The sequence below is a fragment of the Zalophus californianus genome, chromosome 13 (assembly GCF_009762305.2).
Source record: "Zalophus californianus isolate mZalCal1 chromosome 13, mZalCal1.pri.v2, whole genome shotgun sequence".
In the NCBI taxonomy this organism is placed as follows: domain Eukaryota; kingdom Metazoa; phylum Chordata; class Mammalia; order Carnivora; family Otariidae; genus Zalophus; species Zalophus californianus.
In genome coordinates this window covers 32,959,034-32,972,889 of record NC_045607.1, presented here as the reverse complement: position 1 = coordinate 32,972,889, position 13,856 = coordinate 32,959,034, and the positions used below count along the sequence as shown (strand labels likewise).

Here is a 13,856-nt window from a genome sequence, read left to right as displayed (position 1 = left end):
TTGGCTTTGCCATCACTTCGGTGAGGAGCCCCCAGGAAGTCCTGGCCTCTGCCTGGGTCTTGCTAAAGCGAGTGGGCTGGGTGGGGAGATCTCTGTGGCCTCCGAGACCTCTTGCTCGATGATTCTGCAATTGCTTTGAAAACCTGCCTCACAGGTCCTGCCTCGGCCTGGGGGCCACACATCACATGGACTCCTGCTCCGGGTGATTCTTCAGAGGTGGGAACATGGCGGTCACGGGCTTTGATTCTGCTCTTCTCCAGATGGCCAGCCCTTCCTCAGGAGTGATCCCCAGTCTGGTCACTGCCTGTGGACAGGCCCTAGAGGGTGACTCTCCTGTCACTGGGTGAGGAGCAGAGCTGAGCAGCACCTCTCAGCAGCATTCCTTGGCCTGAATCCTGCACACACTCTTCTCTGTCTTCATAAACAATATGCCATTGCCACATTTGTAACAAATTAACATCACTGAACTTTGTTTAGAAATTTTTAACGGGCCGGGTGAACACTGGCCAAATGGCTTGGGAATATGATAAGCCAGCTAAGGGCAGATTTGTCTCTTGACTTAGGTGAACTGGGCCAGGGGCAAAAGCTAAGTATCTGGGGTTACCCAGGACACATATAAACACAATAGGTTATTTGCACCTAGAGCACCTTTTGTCTCCGCTTCTCGGCTAACTTCCCACTGGCCCTTCAGAATTCCAAACTCAGGGATAGGAAAGAAAACTCAGATGCTTCCTCTCCCAGGCAGCCTTCCTAAAATCGGATATGTGGAGGCAAGTGCCCCTCCTCTGAACGCCCTTACCACGTAACACACCCACTGGAGGTCCTATGTCTGTGCTCCCCCCACCCAAGACTAGGAGCTCTCTGAGGGCAGGGGCTGCATCTTACCCAGCTTGGCACCCCCTGTGCCCAGTCAGAAGCTGGCAGGCAGGTGCCAGGAAATGACTCTTAGGAAACTTAAAAAGCCCAAACCATGGAGTGGAGAGGGGAGAAAGGAATTTATCCACATCAAAATTAAGAACATTTTTTATTATTAAAGATTTTTATTTATTGAGAGAGAGAGAGAATGGTAGAGAGAGAGCGCGAGAGGGAGGAAGGTCAGAGGGAGAAGCAGACTCCCTGCCGAGCAGGGAGCCCGATGCGGGACTCGATCCCGGGACTCCGGGATCATGACCCGAGCCGAAGGCAGTCGCTTAACCAACTGAGCCACCCAGGCGCCCAAAATTAAGAACTTCTGTTCAACAGGGACTTTAAGTCTATAGACAAGTGACTGAATGGAAGAAAGTATCTGCAAAGCCTAAAGATAAAAGGGGACTAATATTTAGAGTACATAAGGAACTCTAGCAAATCAGTAAGAAAAAGACAGTACCCTCAAAATAAAAAGTGGTCGAAGGATCAGAAAGATCAACAAATGGCTGACGAGCACAGGAAGAAATGCCCAAACCTCGTTAGTAGTCAGAGAAATGGTATTTAAGACTACAGTATGATATTACTTTATGCCTTTAGCCTGGCAAACAACGAGTGAGCCGGGGACTGGCAAGTGTTGGTGGGAGGAGGGACACAGGAACCCCCATGCCGGTGGCAGGGAAGACACGTGTGGGCACCGAAAGAGCCATCTGGGATCTTAGGCATGTTCAGTGTTCACACACCTTCCCATCCAACAATTCTGCTCCTGGACAATTGTCCCAAAGAAATGCCCAGTTGGGTTCATAAGGGGACATGTACAAGGACACTCATTATTCCTATAGGTAGGGAGTTGAAGGTGGCCTGGGTATCTCAGTGGGAGAGTGGATGGGCGAAGCATGATCAGCACAAGGCATGGCTCAGATGTACACACAGGAACTTGGAAGCACTTCCAAAAGACAAAGCGCTGAGTGGGGAGGGGAAAAAGTAGAGAAAGAAATAGAAGATATATAATCCAGTTGCACAGACAGAAATAAAAATATATGCCTACGAAACAGCAATCCATATTTTGTAAGGACATACCAACACAATATATGCATTAAACACTTAGAGGGTTTGCCTTTCCCTGCGGGATGAGAGCAAATGCTTGAAACAGGCCACAGACAAACAAGCGAGAAGCAAGATGGCACTTTTCTCAAGAAATTCTGGCGGGGGGAGGGGGGGCGCCTGGGTGGCTCAGTTGGTTAAGTGACTGCCTTCGGCTCAAGTCATGATCCTGCAGTCCCGGGATCGAGTCCCACATCGGGCTCCCTGCTCGGCAGGGAGTCTGCTTCTCCCTCTGACCCTCTTCCCTCTCGTGCTATCTCTCATTCTCTCTCTCTCAAATAAATAAATAAAATCTTTAAAAAAAAAAAAAAAGAAATTCTGGCGGGGGCGTGGACCTGGGGTTATGGACATGAGTGCCCAGGGGAGGAGCAGGAAGCCCACGGTTGCCATGGTCCTTCTCTGTGCTAGTCACTGAACCGTTCACAGCTTCATGTCATGGAATTCTCACCATCCCTCAAGGCTAAGAAAATGATCCCCTTTAATTTTACTATTTTAAACTGAATGCTGAAATGACGGCTTTAGAGAGATCAAGCCACAGGACCTAGTTAGTAAGGAAGAGACATGTCTGCTTCAAGGCTCATTTACATGCGAGGGGATGAGGTCTCCATCACTGGAGGCATTCAAGGAGAGGTAATGCTGCAAGAGAGAGTCACGGCTCCCTTCAACATGGAGAGTCTATGGCTCAATGAAACACAGCGTCTGCTGAATAATTCTGTTTTTCAGACTACCTTCCTTGGGCTCTCTGAAACATAAGTCTTGGATCAGGAAGGCTCGGAAGTGTCAGGGTCAGGCTCCCAGCCTCCGAGAGCCCACATACGTGTGTGTCATCCCATTCTTGCTGACCCACAACGCTGCCAGGGTCTCTTGCGTTTCAGCAGCCTATGTCTCCACTCTTACTTATATCCAGTCTAGTGGCAGTTGGACGCCCTGGCTTTTCCAGACCTCTGGCTAAGTGAAGGGGGTTACAACACACGCCTGGACAGAAGCAAAAGGACATTAAAAACCGGCCTCAAGCATCTCAAACTAGGGTCAAACTAGCTCCGCAAGTTTTCTAATCAGTTCTGGGAAATCATCTTCCTGCTTTTATAAACGCTGGCACTGGGCCAGAGAAATTATGAAGCCCCCAGGGGGCAGGGACTGTATCTTATTCAACTTGGCTTCCCACAGAGGACTTGGTAAAGCGCCTGGCAGATGCTCAGGAAATGTGCACTGAATAGAACAGTATCTGTTACCCCAAAGACCAAATAGTAATTAATGTCTACAAATGGGGAGGACAAGCCTACATTTCAGTAGGTACCTTCTGAATGACAATCATGCTATTGGAATGATGGAAGACCCTGTGCCTTCAAATCAGGTGCTGAAATAGAAAAGTCCGAAGTGTGAGCCCTTTATGTTGCACAGAAGCCATGTGAAATTCGAGCACATTGTTGCTCACCGAGACTCTGACAAACAGGCCTAATGAAGGCAGGGCCGGTGAGCGGGCGAGCGTGCAGATGCTGAGAGCTCCTGAAGAACAGCACAAACAAGGCTCTAATCATGGCTTCACTCAACTTCCTTCCCTGCTGCAAATTCTGAACCATGTTTAGACTTCGGCAGGAACATGGATTCTTTCTTCTCTTGAGGGAAGAAAGAAGCCAATTCCCTGGCATTCATGCTCACATACACGTGGTTAAAAGGGAGTCAGCGCTGGCATGGGCAGGGGGAGGGCGACTGAATGTGGAGTCAGAAGGGTTTTAGGCCTTGGCCCTCCTACACCCAAGGTGTGTGGCCAACAGGATGCTAATGCCAGCTTCTGACCACAGGTGGGTCACTCGGAATTGCACCTGAGACGAGTAGGAAGGAGGGCACGGAATTAATTTGGGAGGTGGTCTTGGGGCACACTGAAGAAGTGTGGGGAGGTGAGACAGGAAAGGGAAGGGAGTCAGTCTGAGGGCATTCATGAGCAGGTTTCTGGGTGGGCAACTGAGGCACAATTCCACTGGACACGCCTGGAGACAGAGTAGAACATACCTTGCAGTTGCCCCACCCAAAAGGAAGGATGCTGGGTGGTTTATCCTCTGTTTCTCTCTCCTCCCTGGCACAAGGTGTCCCTGGAAGCACCAACTCCCTGACATATGGCCTACTCCTTGCATAGGGTGAGGGGTGCAGGTGCTTTTCGTGAGGCATTTGTTCTGGAATTGTGGATGCTCTGGGAGTATGGATGTGTCCCTGACGGCATCTGCCACCTACTGTCTACATTGTCCTGCTGGGAATTAAAAGCTTTGGGAACCCCTGAAAACAATGTAAATGGAGGGAAGCTGGGAGTGAGGAAGGTCATTCTTAGGGATCCGAAGCCCTCCCTGGATTAAAAATGCCTCAGTCTCAAGAGGGGCCAGGGGGCTAACGTTGGCACATTATTTTAGAACAGTTCTGTTTACAAGATATGTGGTTTCTCCAGCCTAAAACAACAATGGCCACCAACTTGAATTAGCTTCTGCTCACTTTCTGTTGTCAAGGCTAACTGCTGTTTGTCAGACAAGTTACCGGAAACCACAAATAAATGAAGATGTTCTTAAATTCCTACAAGTCTTATCACCAACGAATCCAGTAGGCATGGCCAGGAGCCGGGCATCATGTCAGTAATGTGACGAGCTTCCCAGCCTTGAGAGGCTATAGAGCAAAATCTCATTTGGCCCTTTCCCCAGCCCCAGGAGTTGGGCAGGGCTGGCTTTAGTGTCATCCCATTTTCCAGAGGATTAAGCTGAGGCTTAAGGAGATGAAGTAACTTGCCCAGGGTTACACTGCTGCTGAGTTTCAGAGCAAGGACTTGAACCCAGGTCTTTTGCCTCCGGGTTAAATCAATAAACCTGTACTGGGGGCCTACTGAGCGCCAGGTGTTTGTGCTACCCTACAGCCTTGGAATCAAAAAGTGCAGGGCCATGGCTTCTTGGCTCCCCTTTTAGTCTTCTTCCCAAAGCTACCTCCCATTTCCAACTCATTTGTGTTTTAGTTTTGCAAAGGAATTAACGGAGCCTCCCATGCAATGCTTCCTCTACGGTAGGTAAAAGGGTTTGGAAGGCCCTGCACAAATAAAGAGCTGAAAGAGCATCGCCTGAGGTCTTCCCTTGAGCAAGGGTGGGATGGGCCAGCTTCTAAGATCAGGTTAGTGAGCTTTGAGACAACCTGGGTGTGAGTCTTCCAGGCAGCCCCTGCAAAGGGAGCCTCCACCGCCGGGGCTGACTGTCAGCGAACCAGCTCTGCTGTGAGCCCTGCTGTTCACTGTCCCCTCTAAAGATAGGGCAGGAGGTGAGGGAGAGACAAGCAGACAGGGAGAGAGATGGTGTGAAGGACATGGCAGAAAACAACATGGTGGTTCTATTTAGAAGCCTTTTTTTTTTTTTTTTAAGATTTTATTTATTTATTTGAGAGAGAGAGAGAATGAGAGATAGAGAGCACGAGAGGGAAGAGGGTCAGAGGGAGAAGCAGACCTCCCGGCAAGCAGGGAGCCCGATGCGGGACTCGATCCCGGGACTCCGGGATCATGACCTGAGCCGAAGGCAGTCGTTTAACCGACTGAGCCACCCAGGCGCCCTAGAAGCCTTTTTGAAAGGCCAATGGCATGAGGCAATTCTCGGGGTAAATCCTGGAAAGTCCCAGAAAACAGAGTCCGGACCAGCCCAGGGAAGCATGGGCCCAGAGAAGGGAAGGAATGAACTCACCACCCCATGGTGAGTCAGGGTCTCCCCCAGGAAAGTCCCTTCCCTTGTCTGGGCCTCAGTTTCCATTCTGTGAAACGAGGTGATAACCAGGCACCCTCCCAGGTTGGGCAGCCTGCTCAATAATCCAGCACCGCTCCATCCTGGCAGACAATGCACCTCTGAGATCCTCTATATTTGGAAAACTAACTCTTGTGAGGACACGAACATGTCCCCAGCATTCTAGTGGCTCATTTTAGTCCCGAAATAACACAGAATCCCTCTGCCAACAGGATCAATGTTTGTTTTAAAAACATATAAAGAGAAGCATGTGCAGGTCCAGCTCTGATGTTCACTATAAACTGGGCACAGATGTGGTGAAGGGAAAACACTCAGGTGTAGGTGTGCTGGTGAGCACAAGGGGAAAGCTGACGTCCCATCTTAGCTCTGCTACTAACCAGCTTGTGTCCCGGGGCGGGGGGGGGGGGGGGACACCTCCCTCCCCTGGGCCCCAGGATCATCTCTTAGACCCTGCCGTGTCTGACATCCTACATATGGCTAAGTTTGGGGAACAGCTACAAAGGGCAGGAAGACATGAAGGCACCTGGGAAGGTTTCAACACACCGAGAGAATCTGGATTTGTTTCGGAAAAGTGTCATAATTTTTGACACAGTGCTAATCATAATTGCTGCTACTTCCTAAGCAAGAAATATATGCACATATTTCTATGTGTTATCAAGTTCTTTCCACATTCCAAGAAGGTAGGTAGGATTATATTCCTATTTTACATATGACGACTTCACACAGGTCAAGTTACTTGCCCAATGTGCTACATCAACTTGAGCTAAGGTAGGTCAGACCCACTCTGAACCATTGTTTGCTCCATGGCTTTCCTTATAAACGCTCAAAACTAGTCACTGGAGTTGGTGTCTAATCCTAACATATGAAAAAAAAAAAAAAGGCAATAAAACTGGCACGCACTTGTAGCTGTGATCGGCCAATCAATATTTTATAAAATATTCTCCTAGAATGATATAATTTGAGAACTGGAAATGTGACAAGAGAATTTAGTTACAATCACTCAAAAAAAAAAAAAGTAAGTATCTTTGCCAAGATGCTTACTTGGTTCAACCAATGAAGAAACAAGACTTAACAAATGGGAAAATAATTACATTTGCCGAAAATTACATCTTTCGTGCATGCCAGAGAGCTGACATGCGTTTCAATTACCTGCCACGAGAAGACGAATGGGTAAATCTACAAGATTGCATTACTGAGCCACAGTACCGAACACCTCTCCTCATTGAGCTAAATCCAGTGGGATTTGTCTGAATGAACCTGAATAACTCGATTTCATTTCTTGCTTTCCCCTGGATGACTTTGGGATCTGACGCAAAGGCATAGCTCTTGTTCCTGGATTTTTCCAGAAACATCCAGATGCTGAAAAACACTGCAGTGAAGAACGGTGCATCTCGTGGTTTTGGCTAACGACCCTGCTGATGACCGTACCGGGCTGCGTGGAGGTGTCTACCTGGAGGAAAGCCCAGCCCCGCTTCTCACAGATGCCCTGTGGACTCTGACAAGCCCCTGCCCCTCCCTGGGCCTCTACTTCCACCTTGTCACTTGAGGAAAGTGGTCTGGAAGGTTTCTGAGCCCCTTCCAACATGGACAACAGGAAAGTCCAACAAGCGACCTCGTTTCTTAGAATAAAAATTAAGGACCTGTTACAAGCACGTGGGGGATGATTATGGGTTAAAAGAGATTAAAGAGAAATAGCAACCAGCCATTGTGTGGACTCTCCCACAAACTGTAAAGACATTTTGGAGATAATCAGAAGATCAACATAGACTAGAAGTGAAAGGATATTAAGAATCATTGTTAAATGTTTTAGGTAGGATAATAGTATCATGGCTATGTTTTGAAAAGTCCTTATCTAGTAGGAATGCATACTGCAGTATTTATAGATTGAAATGAGATAATGTCTGGGAGCTGCTTTAAACATTATAGCAAAAAAAAAAAAAAGGGTGCAGTGAGTGAGTAAAGATAAAGCAAGATTGGCAAAATGTTGATGATGGTTGAAGCCAGGTGATGGGTACATGGGGTTTATTATGTGGTCCTCTCAACTTTAGGGTCTGTTTGAAAATTTCTATCATCAAAAACAAAAATAATGCAAGCTTTTTCAGAATACTGGAGAGGACTGAACCCCCACCGCCCTACTTTCATGTGCCTCTCAGAGTCATGTGGGGAGACGGAATAGCCTGAGAAGTCATGCAGTTGAGAAAAATATTCTAAATAAGTTGAAACTAATGTTTTCACAGAGAAGTGTTTTCTATTGACTCTGCTTTCTCTTATCTGGAACATCATACTTTCATTTCTTTTGATGTATTTTATTGCAGAAACACAACATCCCCGAATATAGAATTCATCAACTAGAAAGAATAAGCACCAGAAAGCCTACCTTGAAATTGAGTAAATTTAATGGTCCCCATTCTCTCCCCATTCCGGAATACAACTTGACCCTAAAAACAAAACAACACAAACAAGAACAAAAGAGAAATGCCATATTAGCTCAAACACTACTGATCTCAACTGCAATTCGTAAGTGGTACAATATGATTATTAATATTGGGAAAAAAATAGATTCCTGTGGGGCTGCAGATGCAAAATTAAACTAACTGTTTTAAAACTGGTTGTGACTTTACCTGGTTAATTGGAGGAGCACAAAATCAATAACAGAACACATGTGAATTAAAGCTGAGCTATGTGTCATCATTATCATCGTGATTATCCATGAAACCCCCAAGTGTCCTGCGTTATCCTGGGACAAGGTCTTCCAGGGTGCTGGAAAGATGGAGGCAGGAAAAAAAAAAAAAAGATGGAGGCAGAGATGAGGCCCACGGGGCCTGGCCCTGACTCTGCTCCTGGTCCTCACCCATTAAGATGCATGGCTCTGCTGAGGCTTTTTGGCGTGAGAACCAGAAGGGCGCTGGAGGTCAGTTAGTATTTCTTATTAAGGACAGAGAAATGTTTTTGTAAGTTATTCCTGAGTGGTGACATGAGCCCCAATTATAAATGGGCTACGGGGCAGCACAAAATGAAGGTTTTTGAGCCAACGAGACCTGCCTCGTGTCACAGGTAGCTGAGCATCCCTCATTAGGGGCCCCGGAGGCTCCGGACAGCATCATCTGCAGCATCTGCTTTGCTGGCTGATACCGGGCTTCCATACGCTGGGCTAAATAAATCGGGAGCATAAAGAGGGGGTGGGATCTCTCCTTGCTAATACACGACCCATCAAAATTCTGTAACCGTGCCAGGAAATCGACACGTTATATCAATGAATCTTTTTGGCAAACTCGAGTGGAAAGGGGGATGATCCTCATTTTACAGATCAAGTAACTGAGACCAAGAGAGGTTATGCGCTCTGTATTAGGTCACTGTAGGTGAGGCTGCTGGGAGTCAGATCCAAGTTTGATTTTAATGCCCATGCCATTTCACTACAGCATGTTGTTCCTCATCCAGAAATAAATTCCTTCCTCTCTTTCCATTACCGTGCAATTAGGAAAAGCAATGGTCTTAAAGGGACACCGCTTTACTCTCACTATGCTCTCACATCATCAGGTCATAGCATAGACGATACTTTGGATCCCACTCAATGCTTGGGACAAAGTGCCAAGAAGTATCTTCCCTAGGTGGAAACCCAAAGTCTGAGGCCCTGCGGCTTTTCGAACAAAGAGAATCACTCAACCTGATCTCAGAACGAGAAACACCTTCTAAGGCCACTTTGACACCTCTTTGAAATCCTGTAGACAGCTGCAAGTAGTATCAGTTTGAAAGTAATGGCCAGCAAATTCCATATTCAGGTGACAGCACGCAATTCCCGGGAGTGTGAAAACACTTCAGCGTAAGGTGAGATGGACGCTGTGATTTGATTTCTAGGGATGATCAAAAAACACAGAACATCGTGCAAAAGGCTCACTTTTATGCAAATAGAGCACTTTGCAAAGCTGGGAAGGACGCAGACGGGGGGACAAGGAGGACATTTCTTGGTTTGATAAAGGTGGGGACCCAATTTGCCCACCTCCTGCCACGCTCTGAGGAACTCCAAAAACTTCTAGATATAAAATGTGGACAAATTCTGCAGAACCATTATTAGTTAAATGAAAAAGGACATGAAATGGTCTTCGAAGCTTGGATGGAATGACACTGGATTGGAGTACGAGGTGGGTAAGAGAAACTCCCTTTACTTGGTAAACAAAACAAATTAGTCCATCTTTGAAGTGAGAGCGGTCACATTTTATTTTCCTCACAGTAACTATTTTTACTAACGTAGCTCCTTAAGCTCTCAGATAATGCAGTGGAAGGAGGCCAGTGTCCGAGTATCCCAAACCCGGCTTCAGTGCCCCCTTGGGCACGTTCCTGAGCACCCGAGTTACGGACCTAGTGCAGCTCCGGACCTACAATGGGCACACAGTAAATGGCAGTAGTAATTTTTATTTTAAAATGTTTAATAGCAGAGAGCTGAAAAAAAAAAAAAAAAGATTTTAAGCACCAGGAAGCTTTCCAACCCCTGGGAGGAGATCTTCCATACCACATGGTGTCATCCGGCAAAGGGATAAACTGTTGGGTCTTTGCCCAGGCATCCTCACCTCTCAGAAACAGAAGCCCCCAAGTGACTGAGTTCTCAAACCACACGAGCCGCCGTGAACTTCATCGGCGGGTAATGAAGGACACACAGATGGGTAATTGGGCTATACAGGGTGGTCTGCACAGAGAAGCCAGGAAGCTCCAGGAAGCCCCCTTCTGAGAGAGATGTGTCTTCTGGTTCTTTCCTGAAGAAGTTACCATGGCACCCGCTGGGTCTGACCGCTAAAGCCAATTCTGCTACCCTGCCCGTGGCTGACAGGATGGGAACCACTGTCCCAGCCAAGTCAATGTCGACAAGGAAGCCCACGCGCCAGTCAGATGGTTTTCATGAAATTCTGCCCTTCCACAAATATTTGCCTAATCTGAGCCACGTACTTAGCTTCTAGGTGCTGATTCCTGCTCTTAGAGAGCTTTATATTTGATGAGGAGGGACAAATGAAACAAGTTCGCCAATAAAGGCACAAAATAACTTTAGTTCGTGGAGAGTGCCGTGAAGAAAGTAAGAGGGAGTGGCTGGGTGAGGGACGGGTTGGTTGTGCAGTCAGGAAAGAGCTCGCTGAAGAGCTGACAGGAGAGCCACAGGCCACAAGGCGAGAGGGGGATACTCCAAGCAGAGTGCGAAGTCAGGGCAGGAACAGGAAGGGCCAGCATGGCGAGGGCGCGGGTAGGGAGGCAGGGACAGGTCACATCCGACCTGGAGGCCACGACAGGGCTCTGGAGGTGATTTTAAGTGCAGGGAAGAGCCCTAGAGTTGGGGAGGCTGAGCAAAGCAGTACTAGGATCTGATGTAAGATCTGGGAAGATGGTTCTGGCTGCTGGATGGAGATGGGATGGTAGTGTAGAAACAAAGACACAGAGACACTGGGGGCTCTGGCGAGGGTGGTGGCCAGATTCTCTCTCTTGCCAGCGCAGAGGGCACCGCCACGGTGGCTGGGCACTGTGGCCCGGACAGGAGTGGATTTCCACCCTACTCCTGCCCCCTCTGTCTGGCAGACGCTGTAGTGTGCGGCATGCCCCAGGGCCCCCTTGGGATGGAGGCACTCATTTCCCCAGCTGCCGGGCATCTTGGTTGCTGCCCGGTTCCCACACGGGGCTGTGCCAGTGACGGTTATGCCCCCTTCCTGGGGCGCAGCCTACATCCAATGGTCATGAAGGGACAAGTTCTACCCCCTTGCCTCAATTCAGGACAACTGTGAAGGACCGTGGATCCAGAAGTCCCTGTGGAATGACCGAGGCCATGGTTACAGTTGCATTATTTCACTTGTCCCTTTGTCACATCCTGCTTCACTTCCCCCCTCCCGGGTCTTGTTCCTGAGAGCCCTCCCCGATCGACTTCCTGTATGCAAATCTTTGTCTCAGAATCTGTTTCCAGGGCAACCCCACCTAAGACCCCCGTCATCAAAGGTCACTGGGACTCTGTCTTTCTTGCCACCTGAAGGAGCCTGACTGAGAAGGCAGTGGATTCTGTGTGAAGCCCATGCTTCAGCCTCACCGTGGCCTGGCATGTCAGCCAAGGAAGCTGGGCTGGCTTTGGTTCTTAAACCTCAGGTTGAGCAGGGATTTGTTTTGCTCTTCTCCCCGCACACGTATTCTTTATGTATATGTAGATGCCATGACTCTCCTTAAGCTTTTGCCGTGTGCGATCCCAGGACTGTAACTGAGGATCATGTGCACTTGAGACCCATCCATATGATGCGCCGAATTCTAAAGCAGTGGAGTCTGGTAGCTCTGGCCGGCGTCGTGGCCGAGTTCTGTCCGATGGCTCACAGCCCGCACTCGCTCTTTTATACCCTCCTCTGTGTTGCCGGGGCCCGAAGTCCAGAAACCACATTTCCCACCATCCCCTGCCAGCTGGTTTCCATTTAGGTTCTGCTAATGAGAAGCATTCACGGGAGATTTAGAAAGTACGCATAAGGGAAAAGCTATTTTTTTTCTCTGCTAAGGCTGTAGCAGCAGGAGTTCTGAGTGCCTGCAGGTGTCTGTGGGTCCCAGCAGCCCCCCAACTGTCAGCGTGGGGGGCTCTAAGCTGACTGCTCAGTGGCCGGTGGGGGGGTCCCCACAGCAGCAGAAACAGCAGTGGCAGGAGCCTCAGAGGCCAGTGCACTTGGGTCCCCATTATTTTATTTGCATTCCTAATCGGCTCTGGGGTCATTCTTATAAACTCCTCGGAAGTTAGAATCCATTATCAATCAGCATGCCGTCTAGAAAACAGAAACCACTTCATGCACTTTGTGCATTTCAGAGGCGGTGGCCACACCGTTTCCCTTTTTGTTCCTGCAGCCCAAGGGCCTTGGTAGTTTCTGTAAATACTTATCTTCGGTGACAGCACCTTCCTGTTTCGCTCCTCCGCCCTTTTCAACAAAGTTGTAACCAGTTCCCGGTATTAAATCTCCCTCTGAAATGCCTGAAGTGGTTTCTGTTTTCTTGACGGCATGCTGATTGATAATGGATTCTAACTTCTGAGGAGCTTATGAACAATGACCACAGAGCAGACCTGGAATGCAAATAAAATAATGGAAGTAAAGCCGCCAAGTAGATAATTTATAAGGAACTTTTTTTTTCCTGAAAGAGATGTCGCTAATGTCAATGAAGGCGGTCTGTTTCCTAAAAGTCGATCCAAACGAACAGCTCAGGTTGAACCCAGGAGCAGTAAAGCTGAATCTCTTTGTCGGAGAAATCTTCAGAATGCACAGGATAACACATGGAAAAAACTTACGTTTCAGCATTTACCAGACAAGAGTCAACACTGCCCCCAGCGTGACCCCGGATAGTCACGGAGTGTTTCTGAGTGTCCATTCTCCTCTTTGAAAAATAGGAAGCTCAATACCTACTTGTCAGGACTGTTTGTGAGAATTAAAAAAGGTATTTATGAAAAAGGCATAACCCAGAGCTGCTGCATATAAAGGGTAACTCATAATTCCTCCAGGTAATCCTAGTTAGCAGAATTTCACCTGCTGTCAGCTCAGAATCCCCAGGAAAATCAGTGGAGAGTGAGATGTACACTAAGGATTCCAGCAGCCTGCTCTTAGAAAAATTGTTTCCATTGTTCGTTTTTAGGATTTCACTACTAAGCATGAGTAAGATCTATGCTAATAGCAGTTTATGAATTGTATGGGTCAAGCCCTACGTTGGAACTTTTTTTTTTTTTTTTTTTTTGGTCTCTTTCAATTTCACAGTGGAGAGCAGGGATGCCCAGCCCCGGACGTGATCTGATGTCGGGCTGGAGCTGGAGGCTGGACAGAGTGAAGACTCCCTGGTCTCAGCCTAATTGCGGGGGGCCCTGGGCCCACTGAGGGACACAGTCTCTCAGATCATGGCACATCTAGGGAAGGATTTCCGTCTTTAATATGACCCTAAGTGCACTCGTCTCTGGCAGTCCTGTTCGTCTCTGGGAGGTGTGAGCATGCATGCTCATCTGAGTGCTTGGTCTGTGCTGTGGGGAAACAGGACCCGTCCTGACACGTCACGCTGCTATCTGTGTAGATGATCCAAGCGCACCTTGGATGGTTCTGCTGCCAGCCGTCCAACCGG

The 13,856-nt window shown here is 48.1% G+C and overlaps 1 protein-coding gene across 1 annotated transcript in view; it reads right to left on the bottom strand.

Moving 5' to 3' along the window:
- GABBR2 (gamma-aminobutyric acid type B receptor subunit 2) overlaps nucleotides 1-13,856 on the bottom strand; it is a 343,152-nt gene that overhangs the window by 89,745 nt on the left and 239,551 nt on the right. The window contains exon 8 of the mRNA XM_027616869.2: nucleotides 8,140-8,200. Within this exon, the coding sequence (XP_027472670.1) occupies nucleotides 8,140-8,200 (61 nt within the window). The remainder of the gene's footprint in view (nucleotides 1-8,139; nucleotides 8,201-13,856) is intronic.